At 27.7% G+C, this 14,960-nt stretch overlaps 1 protein-coding gene across 2 annotated transcripts in view; it reads left to right on the plus strand.

Moving 5' to 3' along the window:
• LOC105143244 (salivary C-type lectin 2) overlaps positions 1–4,460 on the plus strand; it is a 103,594-nt gene extending 99,134 nt beyond the window's left edge. For both annotated transcript variants that reach the window (XM_087406440.1, XM_087406439.1), the window contains 2 exons: positions 857–1,092; positions 1,684–4,460. In XM_087406440.1, the coding sequence (XP_087262566.1) occupies positions 857–1,092; positions 1,684–1,801 (354 nt within the window). In that variant the 3' untranslated portion in view covers positions 1,802–4,460. The remainder of the gene's footprint in view (positions 1–856; positions 1,093–1,683) is intronic.
• The last annotated feature ends 10,500 nt before the right edge of the window (positions 4,461–14,960 follow it).

Below are 14,960 nucleotides of genomic sequence, written 5' to 3' on the forward strand. Positions count from 1 at the left end.
TTTATATTAAAAGCATTGTTATTAGCATATCTTTTCCCTTACATTCAAAATTTTTAATATAATCTAGTTTATCTTAAGAATATATATATTAACATACAAAAGTCTTTGCATTTAATGATTGAATTATACAATATTAGTAGTTTTAATTATCCATGAGAAAAATTCATTCTATTTATTTCTATATTTTAATGCAATAATATAGTATATATTATTGACACATTATAAATAATTTCGTTAGTAATATGTTAGCAATATTCCAAACAGGTTCTCGAATATAATCTGCCGAAATCGATACCAGAATGGTGATTATGTAACTTTAGTGTGAATATTAATGTGCCCCTACAAATTGTATGCTGTTAATTATTAATACCGACCAATCTGCTATAATCAATGACGATCACGAATATTAAATATGAATGTTAATGACAGCTTATCTCTACCATAATTTGATTACACATAATTTACCAACAGTTCAAATGTTGCTCTTTTATCATAATTATTGTGGTGTTTAATACATAACAATTTAGGTCATTGCTTTAGATCAAATTTATCTCTCACAGTATTCCTTTTTACATAATTGTCATTTATGGCGGATTAATCCATTATTTAGCATCATAAATGATTTATAAATTATTATTTATAAATTATTTGTATATAGTACTAGCCACTAGGCGTATAGTAGATATTTCATCACAAATATTTAATGTACATTGATATTTGTAGTAAATAACAATAAATCATAACATCATTTTTATTTTGCATATACTTTATGCAAAATATCTTGTACAATTAATAGCGTTTTGTCAAAAAAAAGAACGTTAGAGTAAAATATTATCATTCCTTTTTTGCATTACAGGCAAACTGGTACAGAGCTTCGCAATACTGTCGTTATCACGGGATGCATCTGGCGAGTATAGCCTCACAAGAGGAGAACGATAGACTTGAGAAGCATATCAAGGATTTCGGTCTCGGTCACGAGCATTTTTGGACTTCTGGCACCGATCAGGCCGAGGAGGGAACTTTTTTCTGGATGGCTAATGGTAGGCCGATCACGTTCGAGAATTGGAACGTCGGCGAACCAAATAATTTCCGGTAAGGGTACTTTACGATCGCAAACAATTTACATTCCTTCTGTTATTGATCGCGGAAATTCCGTCCTATCATTGCGATATGATTGGCATAAATCAGTTATTGAGATATTAAAACTTGTTTCCGGTGAAAGGTGTTCTCATGGACTCTTTAATGGCAAAAGAAACTTAATTTCTGTGACTTCAGTGATTTCAATAAGAAAATTTTATGTATTTTATTTGTATTTAATTATAATATATTTTTATGTAATATGAAATTATTTTATGTGTCCTTCTTCTTTGAAAACACAATTATAATACCTTCTTAAAAAAAAAAATAAATAAATAATAACAGATATTTCAATTTCTGTAATGTATGCTAGTTATATTTTCAAAATTATTAAAAGTTATAATGATTATGTCTTACAATACTTTACATTACAAATTTCAAAATTTTAAAAATAAATATATAAGGGGAGATACAATTTTGATTTTTTAAAATTGATATCAAATATATCAAATACGTTATTATATTATATATTATTAACTTACTTCCTTATGCATTTTATTGCTTAAAATAATGCGAATTTCATTTAGTCTTCTCATTTTCTTTCAGATATGAGAACGGCGAAGAGGAACATTGCCTAGAACTCTGGAACAGAGATGGCAAAGGGCTCAAATGGAATGACAGTCCTTGCAGCTTCGAGACTTTCTTCGTCTGTGAAGTGCAGTGATCAATTTGCGAGAAAGGCTGAAAGAAGGGACTAAACGCACGAAAATATTCATGTGCAAATATCAGTTTATGGCATATCCTCAAAGTGATCCTCGAGGAAACTGCGTGTGACATTCTTATCGGCCGTCCATTCGTTTCAGTGGACTTAGTGAGGTAGAGAGACTTGACGTGACATGCGCTCGGACTGAAAACGATGCGCGATTAGCCAGTCGCTACTATTGTCACGTTTTACACGTCCAGAATTCACGAGTGTGTACGCAAAACGACAATTAATTCAGTCAGTTCTTTTCGTAAAAAAATCACCAGGCGACATACCGAGCATTGGTTAAATCTGCAATGTCGGATGATAAAAACGATTTATTTGCTTTTTGTGCAGAGGCAGTTCCACACAGAATACTTGACATTAAATTATGCAATGTATTTAAGTTTTTACACATTTAAAAAGTTTTGTTTTAAATTTAAACAGCAATAGACAATTAACATTTTTATTCTTAAAAAGAGGAATCATAAACTACAGAAATTTTTTATATGTTTATATTTTAAGTAAATACATATACATTTTTTTATATATAAATCTTAGTATAATTATCGATACATTTTACATATTTTTTTATTGTTTATACCTCTTTAAAAATCTAGTTTTATCTCAGCTTATTAGAGATGATCTTATGAGTTACTGCGTGAAATCTTACAAGACGCGTGAAATTTTTATTTACACGCAATCAAAAAATCGATTGACTAATATTTCCCTATGCTACAGTTATTGCTATTTATTTGTTAATTTGATATAAAAAAATTATGAGAAAGGCAATATTAAATATGCATATGTGGACATTGTCATAAATTATTTTTATATTTATTGTATTATTGTATTAATTCATTATTATACAATATCAGATTATCGTAAAATAGCTTATTTTTGCCTGATAATGATTGCTTCTTGACTCTTCGATTATGGCGAATTTAAAAGTTTCTGATGTTTGGTGATATATCATATCTTGATTAAGTAATTTTCTAATGAAACGCAGATTGATATATGTATTACCGAGACACTGCCGTGTTTTCAGATAGAAACTAGAAGAATTTAAACATTTGTACTTATTAAATAACTAATGCATGTACGATGAATTATTTTGACACATGTATATCTTTATTATGCAAGTATATCTTACAAGTATATTTTTATTATTAAATTAAATTAGACAATTTTTTAGCTATTGAAGGAACGATTGAACTAATTTTTCGATGTTACATACGAAATAGTTAATTAAGTCGAATGAATTATTATCATTTATTAATTTCGAATGTGTGCTAACTTTACCATACTTTAGTATATCTTAACATATTATGCAAACACCGTACATAATATGCATGTATATACATATATATTGTATATATATATACATATGTAAACTGTATATATTTACGCCGCACACTAGATAATGATTGCTACAAGTAATATTGCTAATAGTACGAACCAAAAGATTCTCTCTCGTGATGCTATAATATTTGATATTAAGAAATGCAGTTGTTTAGTGATATTACAATTGTTTAGTGACATGCTACGTTTACTGATATTGTCAATTGAGTCAATTTCATTTTAAAACATTTTATCAGCAGTAACCGTAACTATTATTGATTCGATAATTTTAATCATTTATAAAAATAAGAAAGTATTATAATATTAAGTTTTGGATCTGTTCATTTATTCATTTTTATAATCTTTCGTCATTTAAAATTCTATTATAGATAAAATAAAAAAATCTTTAATTTTTAGTAATAAATTTAAATTTTTCAAATTGATAAATTCGAGAGTTATCTCTTTGAGATTTCATTGTGACCTTTTGAAATTTTTGGATATTTAAAATAATAGTTTTTTTGTCATGTCTGCATTTTAAGCTTTACGACATAATTTAAAAAAGGAATTTGAATTTCAAATCCTATAATTAAAAAATTGGATATTCTACTCCTTACACTCTTTTTTAGCGTGGTGTGCTTGAATCTCCAATTTTATTGTTATAATTGGCAATGATGCTTGCATGTGTTGTTGAATGAAAATATGGCTTGTTCAGCATCATAACGGTCACGAACTGCGTTAATTAGGTCATAGTATAAATGAGCATCGTGATAGATCTCGTTTGGACAATAGTTAGCCTTCATGGTAAATGAAACGAGGGTTCGTCGTTGTACTCTATGTATTCTATGTATTCGCCGTCAGAAATTACATAGAACGGTGTTGTACATGGCATTATTTAGCGCTAAATAATAAAATCAAAATTATTCTTTGATTTTCTGATTTATGAAAACATGCTACATTTATATATATTTACATCGTTTCTGTACTTTTATATTAATTTAATTCTTGAAATCTGGTACTGAATTGTATATGTAATGATCCGTTCCGTTAATTAATTAATTCGTTTATCACATTTTCTGATAAATTCAACGTTAAATATATTACTGTTACATTTTCGGAACGGAAAGTATATGTTTTACAATTCTTTATTATTACTCGTTATATACATCAAATTAAAACGGATAAATAATAATTATTTTAATTATTTGAATAATTAATGGGTACAATCTAATTGTTGTAACTTTTCTAACTTATTTTGTATTCTGTTTGACTTTTGCATTAAAGTAATAATAATAATTCTTACTTTTTAATTATAGAGATTTATTGACTACATTTTATGGAAAATATTCAGTTGGTTATTATTTTCCTAATCTCCTTTATAGAAAATGAAAATCTATTAGATTGTATAAACAGAAATATCAAATATTAAAAGAAATTATTTTACAATGCTAGGTATACATATATCTCTGTTATGTCATATTTACAAGTCAATAAATCAATATAAAAAACTTTCAGATTTATGCTGTAGTATACGTTCAGGATTAATCTCGGCTTGACTGCAAATAAATAAAAAAAAAGAAAATATTATTAATATTTTTAATTAACTAACAGAGAGAGAGAGAGAGAGAGAGAGAGAGAGAGAGAGAGAGAGAGAGAGAATAGGAATTGCTTTAATGGAAATTACAGGTGATATTCTCTATTGCTGCGCAAACTTTTTGGCCGACATGAGTTGTGTTTCTGACGGAGTCCTACTGCCATTTGAGCACTCCACTTTCTTATCTGGATTGACAGAAGCAATTAGTAGTTCTGTCGATTTTTTGCCAAAGGAAATAACAGTATTCTCCAGAGAATGAGAACGATTTGAAGGGAGAAAAAAATAGAAGTGGTTGAAAGGGTCATTGAGTTTGGGGGATAGGAAAGAGGAGGGTTTATAAAGATTAATTTCATTGTTGATATACAGTATAATATTATATAAAATATTGTTATAAACGAGTGAAATAGATGTCACTGTAAATTCACACCTGCAACTTTTTATGGTAAAATTACAGTGTTATAGACATCATAATGCATTATATATATTACAATTAATCTAATATTAATTAATACAACCTAGGTTAGCTGTATATAAAAATTTATTATTCTACCTACAAAAGAATACGTATTATAGCAGATAAGCCAAAATAAATTGAAGAGACAATTTATATCAGTAATAATGAATTTTTAACTTTATAATTATCGGCTACGCAAAATGAATTTTCAATAACTTTCTTTTCTTTTTATTTCTTTTACGCAAAGATTGAACACGCTTAATTCAAACAGCTTAGCATAATCGTTAGCGCATCGCATAAATATTTTTCGTATTTTAATAGTCTTATTCACATAGGCTGCGTGAATTCGCCGGCTAATCATTTCCATTTCAATCCTCGTTCGACCATTTTGTGCAGATATGTACGATAAAACAGATAAAAAGAAGCCAAGCGTGTGATGCACACTTTAGGTATACATTAAATTTTATTATGCCATTGGACCGTCCACTATAACAAGCAATTTATGCTGCAGCACTTTATTTAGACGGCAATAAATGCAGATTCACTAGAAAAGCGACGGAGTTCCGTGGGAAGGCCATAAACAGTGTGCAACAACGCAACAATTCAATGCAACAGTAGGGCCGCTCTCGTTCTTTATGACGCGGATCTGTCGTAATGCGATACGCGCGAAATCTTTAACATGCGACCACTATACCAGTCCAAGTTTTCAGATATTTATCGTGTGACCATTGCACGATCTTCTCGCAATTTCATTTTTACATTACGATTGTGGAATGGATTTGCGATTGAAAGAATGTGCTAACATTATTTCCAAATCTAACATAAATTACAGAGTAATCTAGATTTACACGATTAAAGTATTTCTGATTTTTATTTTGTGTAAATTAGTTGTGTAAATTGCGATCAGTCTATCATCACAATATCTACATTATTAAAAAAATGTTTTATACATTACTTTTTTAATAAATTTACTTTGCCGATGTTGAATAATGTTGAATTAAATACGAAAAAGATATATATTGTAAATACAGCTACGGATTAATAAAAATATAATAATGTTTGCAATTTATTCTTTTAATCTATTTAACATTATTTTTTAAATCTATTTACAATATTACATACATATATTGGTTGTATATCTTCTGTACTAAATTAATTAAACTTATTATAATTAATAAATATCTCATTCATAGTTTAAATAGAAATCTATTTTATCAAAAAACTTACAACATTTATAAAAATTAATATTTTAGGAAAACTTGATATAATTAAAATTAATATCTATTAACAGTAATATCTTAGAACAATAAATATAAAATGTTTCATTTAATTATCTCAATTATTATCAGCAATCGTTACTATTTGATTGCTAAATGTCTGCAAAATCAGTAAACGTAAAGTCTTGTTGTATATTCTTGCTTTTATCGACGATCGATGTACCGAAAAACATATCTACAATTTCTGCTACTGATAATAATTTGAAGACAAATATTGAATACAGAATATGATAACGACATGATATTGAATATGATTACGATATGGGAAATGACAAAAATTATTCGGAACAACTCAGTTTAATTCGTTCTGAAGCGTGCACATATACATATAGAAAAATGTTACATAAATATTACTTGTTTTAAAAATAAAAGTATTTTAAAATTGTATTATTAAAAAATTTAGATGATTGATGCATTCACATATTTTGTTATTATAACAGAAAATTTTCATAGAGCAAACCGATATTTATTTTACTGATAGAAATATTTTGTTAAAGAAATTCTTCATTTAGTTGAAGCAACTGAATTTTCGTTCAAGAAATGAAATACATAAAACATCTACAAAAATATAAAGTGAAAGTAACTAATATCTGTTTAGTATAAATAATTATCTTAAACGAATAAAAAATACAAGATCAGCATGTCCATTAATAATTAGTAAAGATTTTATCTATCAAAATGGAGAATTTATAAAAAAAACATAATATTTAGATTGAACAATGCAATTTTTGTTTGAGGAATTAAATATTATATTAATCTGATAGGATAATTAAGCACGACGAACTAAATCTACAGTAGAATAGAATTTTGTTAGAATAGAGAATAAAGTAGAATAGTAGTTTTATATTTGAACTATTCTACAAAGTGACGGGGACTAAATAATTTGTTGATAGTAGTAATTCTGCAATTGAATGAAAAAAAATTTTTGTTTAATTTTTAATTACAGTCCTTATTTTTTTTATTATCTTTATGTAGAAAATATATTTAAAAAATAATACAATGCTGTTTTATATCTTAACTTTTTACAGGATCATTCGATGAAATTTATGCGGACTTCCATGAGCGATAGTGTAGAAAAATATCATTCTAGTGCTAAGAGAGAACGCAATTTTTATTCTTCTTCTTTTGAGTAACGATTATATCATTACAAAGAATATTTTTTTGATAATATAATTTTAAAATACTCTTATTATTTACTTGAAACAAGTAATATTTATGTATATATATATATATATATATATATATATATATATATAAATAACATTTTTCTATATGAATAATTTATTCTTAAATTCTTCTCCACTTCAATAACGTTACTTTAACATATCTTAATATATTTAAAAGAATTCTGGTTTTATATTAGGTGTTGGAATTAATTCGTAGCGTTTTTAATGAAAGAATGTTATTTATTTCACATGAGCATTAAAAAATACATTAATGAAAGTACTTCCCATCACTTGTAAAACGCTACGAATTAATTCCAACACCTAATACATAACTATAATTTTTGATATACTTTGTGTTACTTTCATTTTATATTATCAGATAACGATATATAAAGAAGAGAAAGAAAATATGAAGGAGAATCGCAATACCTTATAAAAAAAACTAATACTAGCAATATACAAAACAACAATTTTATTGGAAACAACATACAATCACGTGCCACGTATGTTCCTTATAAGCCCTTAATGTTCGCGCATTCCGCCAAACACATGCACATTACAAACAAATAAGTACAGCTGCTCGAAGTTCGCAGAGCAACCCCGTTCATCCTGTTTGAGTTTCACCCTCACTCTCGCCGCGGAACTCTCGAATGCTGTCGTTCTATACGGACAGGAGTTTCACTTTACGACATCGTATAGGTCCTTTTGCTTATACTCTCCCTTGGGCTAGAAACACGAATACAATATCCTAGATCCCAAGAGAGACAGACGGAAGTAAAGTTGGAAAAAGAGGGAGCAGGGACCCTTATTATTATCGTAAGGGTCCCGATCGCGAGGTTTCATTTCCAAGTCGCGCTTGCTATAAAGGGCTTGCCTAAAGGGCTAATCCTAAAGGATTTTCTGTTTGCTAATCCTAGTCCTCAATGACGAAGACGGAAAGCGAGGACGAGAGGATTCATCGAACGGAGAAGATCTCCTTTTATGTACAAATACATCGACGAGTACGTTATATATAACACGAGTTCATATACCTTTGGTACGCACATACTCATATGATACCTCTAACTGTGATGTCACAGCAATCTTTTCGGCACAAAACGGCGCGCCCCTTCACGCTTGGGTGCGACGCCTTTGGTGATTTCATATCTAGTCTAGGGTTAGAATTTTTTAATGATAATTTGAGGTAGCCGTAACTATTTCGATGCAACAATCGAACATTGTATCGCAGGACGATATAAATAACTAAAGTTTTCGTTGATTCGTGCGGGTTCTCTGTCCGAGAACAATGTATTGATAAAAATATTTTACCCAATTTACACTTCTAATTTATTTTGATTTACGCATAAATTTAATTAAACAAAATTTAAGAAATTTTTTTATTAAAAATATAACAAAATCAATCGTGTTTAAAAAAAAATACTTTAATCATATAAGTTATCTTTTGAAATACAATAATTTTTTGGACCATAAGTCGCTAAAAAGTGGCGTTTTTCATTCGTTGTATCGATCCTCGCGCAATGCAACGTAAATTTATAATTCTTTACTAAAAGATTTCTGTTAGAAAGTAATATTAATATTTTTACACGTGCGTGCGTGTCTCTACTATATAATCTCTTTTATACAGGTAATTTATATTTTTCAAAAATTTGATTAATGAATCGTCAATTTTTTCGTAAGATATACCACATTGCTATAAAAATGTTCATAATTTTTTTTTCATATTTATAGATTAATGTTGTACAATTTTGATTAAACGATTAATTAATCAGAATTACTAGTATAATTTCATTTATTGTGTACAAACTTCTAAAAATTATAAAGTATTTATTTAAACATAAAATTTTAAACAATAAATAATAAAATTGAGCTCTCGATAATTAAATTAAATTAATTTAATTAAATTAATAAAATAAGGGCAATTGAGAACAAAAAAAATTTTAGGCGGTCAGTTTTGATGTAATAAAATATTCTTATTTAAATAGTTCACGTTGTGAATCATGATCGAAAGAGTTTCGGCTAGCAATAGAAAGTTTAAAAGGCGAGGGATGTGAGTTTGATAGAGATCATGAAAAGAAGTAGATCATTATGTACTTACGGTTTGGTAAAATTCAATGTACGTCTAATAGTTACGATTACGAGAACTTCGCAGCGACTACCATACTGGAAATTATTAAGGCCGCTATTTCGTGTGTGTGTGTGTGCGCACAGTGATATTTTAAGGGGGCTTTGCAATCTCATTGATTGACGAATCGTTGTAACAGATTTTACATTGTTACAAGCACTGTCCTTGTTACCTACATTGTAATTGAGTTTCGCAATAATTTGAATTATGTAAGTAAGAGAATTAGAAGATTTCATTCTTGATTGGCTTTAGTTTTGTGAATTAAATGCGAGTATCGCCAAAGAAATTTTATAGCTTGAAAATTTTTACAATATAATAATCGTTTAAGTATGACTCAAGTTTGTACGTACTGACATTGCAATATCGATAATGAGAGCTTAAATTGTATTAGCGATAATATTGCATCTTATTAGTAAAAAATATTGTTAGAATTATTCAGTGTAAATAAAAAAAATGTAATACAAACTAATTTATAAGTAATAGGAATCCTGTAAACTGCAACATTAAAGTTTATAAGCAAACAAAACAATAAAATTAATAAGAAAAGTTCACACACGATTAAGAGTCAACGCGATAATTAATGCATACAAATTTCAATAGTGTTATTAAATATCCATATAATCCATTAATTATAAGTACTTCCGAACGTTTCGGTCCTATTTTGGAATCATCCTCAACGATGAAAATAAATCTTCATAAATCTTGGCTATTGCTAAAATCGCAGTCAATTTATGAATTTACGCTTCCACAATTTGAATGTTTTTTGAATGTTGTAATATCGCGAACTTTATCTTTTTTAATATAATTAACATGTTAATTATATTAATTTTAAGTTAATTTAATTAAAAAGTTTGAAATTAATTAATAGCTCGAAATAAGCCATGACAGTGTGTTAATTTATCTTTTTTGCTATTGTGCAATGTTACTTTCGCTAATGCAATCTAATTTCTGTTTATAACACTTTCATATTCATTCATTCTTCTATTCGCATAAAGTTGCGTCTCGCAAGAAACAAACTTTTGCACGGAGATGTTATTACTATACTTCGATTATAAAACCTATGAGATGGAATAAAAAAGGAAACGCCTGATAAATGTAAAGTGATTTATATCATTCTGTAGTCGACTTGAATTTCTTTCGCAATTCACAGGCTGTATCACCGTGTCACCTCGCCGTAGATAAAAACCAGCTCAAAGTTAGGCAGTGTCTGGAGAACGTTGCTCCATGATCAATAGTGACTGCTTTAACATCACATTCGATATAAAGGCCCACGATATCTATATATTCACATATAAAATTAATCATTAAATCGCAACGTCCGCAACGTTTGCAGTTTCAAGACGCTTCATACACGCTCAAGTTAATTGCGCTCTGAGCGATATTGAAAACAGCGACAAGGAACATGTGTTACAATTCCTCCTCGCAGGATTAATTTCCACATTCACATCAATTCTCACGTTTTCCATTAGTGTTTAGTAACGATTGATCGATAAATCAAAGTTTATGATTATTTCATTCTATTAATCTTATTAGCTAATTAAGTTAATGGGCCACTAATCGTTGCGTCGACGTAAATAACCGTGCCGTTTGATAATGCTTGATTTTCCATTCGATTAAGAAGATTATTGTTGACGTAAACATATTTGAAAAGCTTTTTCTTCGCCACATGGCAAATAGTTTATAAGTTCGAGCGATACCGCGTAGGTAGATTGCGAGTGCGCACACCGTACAACGGGAAATGACCGAAATGCAGTAGGGGCACTTTGCATTCGTGGAGAACGGTCGCTCGAGTAGATTAACTTAATCGGAAGGTGCAAGCTTACGAGTGCACACATTGGGAGTTTATAACAGCGAAGACGTAAAGCACAAAGGAATCGCACATGTGGAAAATTTTTCTCGCTTGGGCAATCGCATACAAATGCACTCAAGGAATGCACTCAACTCGAAAATCCTTGTCTTACACCTTATTTAGACCCATAAGAGGATTGAATCCTTTTCACACGTTCACACGGAAGCTTTTGGTATAGAAATGAGAGCCCACATGTGAAAAAGATTTCATGCATATAAGGATCTTAATTTTAAAAGTTTAATTAGGATCATATGGCATATATAATAGCTTGGAGCTGGCAGTATTGGCGTAATCGACTTTGGAGTATTCAAATCGCGTGTATTTACATTTGCAATTTTTAATAAGCGGCTCGAACATCTTTTGTATTTCTATGCTTTACCCGTTTTGTATATAAATTCTCTCACAAATTTAATAATTATTCCCATTATGTCTAAAATATAAAAAATTATTATAAAATTATTACAAATTATATATACATATGTGTAAAATTATAAACAAGTTAAATAAGTTAAAGTAATTAAAAGATTATTATTAAAAATAATATAACTTAATAAAGCAAATTTAATATCTATATATATATATATATATATATAATCAAGTTTTACGAAAAACAACAAGTTTTCCAAAGATTTTAAACTACACGTTTTTCTTACACATGTTTAATGGACGTACAAATATATCCGAACGTGTAAGATCAATTACGTGAATGTTCGAGCACGTAAAAACTCGAGCGACCCTGCCGGCTCCATTATTATCATAATACATTCGAATATGGCGCGCCAATACTCTGTGAGGATAATTATATCTCGCACTTGACTTAACAACGTAACATTTTCCTTTATCTTTAACAACAACAGTAACAACATGTTTTCTTTTGATAGTAATGTATTTCTTAAAATATTCCGCGGATGACGAGAATTTGCGTCCCAACATCCACGCACGCACATCGCACAATAATTATGAATAGTTAATGATTTTACAAATACGGATGGGATTAAGCGGAATTAATCGCGAGCATCTTGAAGTCTTTCGTAGAACCTACAAAAAATGCTCTGATTTTTATTTCCTCCGCATTATAACGTGCATTGCAAGTCTAGAAAGCATAATTTCCTATAAAAGTATCAAAATAAATATTAATTTAATAATATTTTTACTCACTGTTACAAATTTCATTGTAAAAAAATATATTTGGATTTATAATTTATATAAAATAAGTATTTCTACAAAATTGATGTGTAATGATGTATTGTAAAAAGCGCTTAGTACAAATAAATTTATTTAAAACAAAGAATTGTCTGATTTTAAGAATTAATATGTGTTTATATATATATATATATATATATATATATATATTTCCGTTTTTTAATCAATATATTTTAATTACCATATAAATTTTTATTTTATATAATAAAAAAAACTAATTAAGAATTGGCTAATAAAAATTAAAGAAAAGAATTATCTCAGGATTATTATAATTCTTTATACTTTATATTTAAAGAATAAGGATTATATATTTAATTTAATAGAATATTTTTTGTATTTAGTTAAATAGAATACATATTTCTTATATAATGTTTACATAGTTACATCTAATTTTAATTTAATAAACAAATTCAAATTTTTTTATAAATTGATAATAAAAGTTTTTTTTAATACATCATTATGATCAATAAGCTTATCTTTATGAAAAGAGACACTATTGTAACTTGCAATGCACTTTAAAGCTCATACAAATCAATGCAGTTATGTACAGCGACATAAGTATTAAAATTTTAATTTTAATTTTCGAATCCGATGCGCACATGAAACTCGAATTTGTTCGAGGGGTTTCGTTCGTTATTTTGAGTAATCGTCATCCATTGCGGATTGTCAGGACGTTATGTCGAAGATTGCGACATTTTCTCTTTCTTTAAGATCATATCAATATTAAAAACTTACATAATCTACAAAAATCTATAAAATTTACGTATAGTTTTTAAAAGATGTCTGAGAAACATATAGAAATGAATTATCAATTGATCATTTTTCTGCAGATTCGATAAATCACAATTTTAGGCTCGCGCGTTTTATTAATATAGATATAAAATATTCCACATAGATGTAAACAGCTATCAATTCTATTCATCTTTTTGATTTATTCAACTACCACTGCTGCCTTATTTGTGTTATCAATTATCTTTGCTCGATATTTTCTTTTTCAAGTAATGTGTCCTGACACTCCGCCATACGCGCGCATTATGATTCGATTTTTATCTCATAATTATATGTATTACTTCTTGTTTTTGAGCATATTACGTCGTCGAATAGATTCTTCTTTAGAATATTTCATTGTTGTGTATGTGACCATATTAAATATATATATATATATATATATATATATATATATATATATATATATGTATGTATATATATCATACTATATTTTTTATAATTATACGGACTCATTCACACTAATTTTATCCGACATACAAGCTTAGATATCAAGTAAGTATTTTGTATTGTACACATTGACATTTTCCATCAAGATATCAATTAGGTTCTTCAGTTTCTTTGGATTCTGTCACAATTCGTATCGACGTATCACTGTATGACATTTATTTGAAAACTGGCATAAGTTCGTACAAAGTTGAATATGTCTTTTTTAAAAGATTTAGGAATTTCATAACTTATCTATTACATTGTTAATGCCTAAATAAATGTGTGCCTTTTTTCTTAATCTTGGTTCCAGCTATTAATAATCATTGAAATTTTTCGAATTGTTTCTCTTACACTGACAATTTCATTAAATAATTATATATCAATTATACATAAATATCAAAATAAATAACAGATAATGAATAAAAAGATTTAAAATAAGAATGAAATATATTTACTATTTATATATGCTTAAAAAATAAATGATATACATATACACTATATTATACAATAGAACTGTTCTATAAATAATATATTACAAATTAAAATTATAACTACAATTTGAACGTAATATTAAAATATTAAATTGCAAATCAATATTAAAATTGAAAATCGATATTAGACTCGAGTAAAAAAAAATTAGAATTATTCTTTTTAAAAAATTATGGTAAAACAAAATATTAAGATATGTATCAAAGAAAAATTAATAAAAGCAAAATTAATAAAAAATTAAGATTAACAAAAATATCATGGATATTGTAATATTTTAATTAATTCCGATTTTACATGTATATATATGTATATATATATATATATATATATATATATATATAATATATACACAAAAATTCCATTAATAAATATTTATATAGAAGTTTTTATTATTGATTGATTTGTAATTATAAAAATATATGAGAATTTAATTT

The sequence above is a fragment of the Acromyrmex echinatior genome, chromosome 5 (assembly GCF_024713525.1).
Source record: "Acromyrmex echinatior isolate Ae372 chromosome 5, ASM2471352v2, whole genome shotgun sequence".
NCBI lineage: Eukaryota > Metazoa > Arthropoda > Insecta > Hymenoptera > Formicidae > Acromyrmex > Acromyrmex echinatior.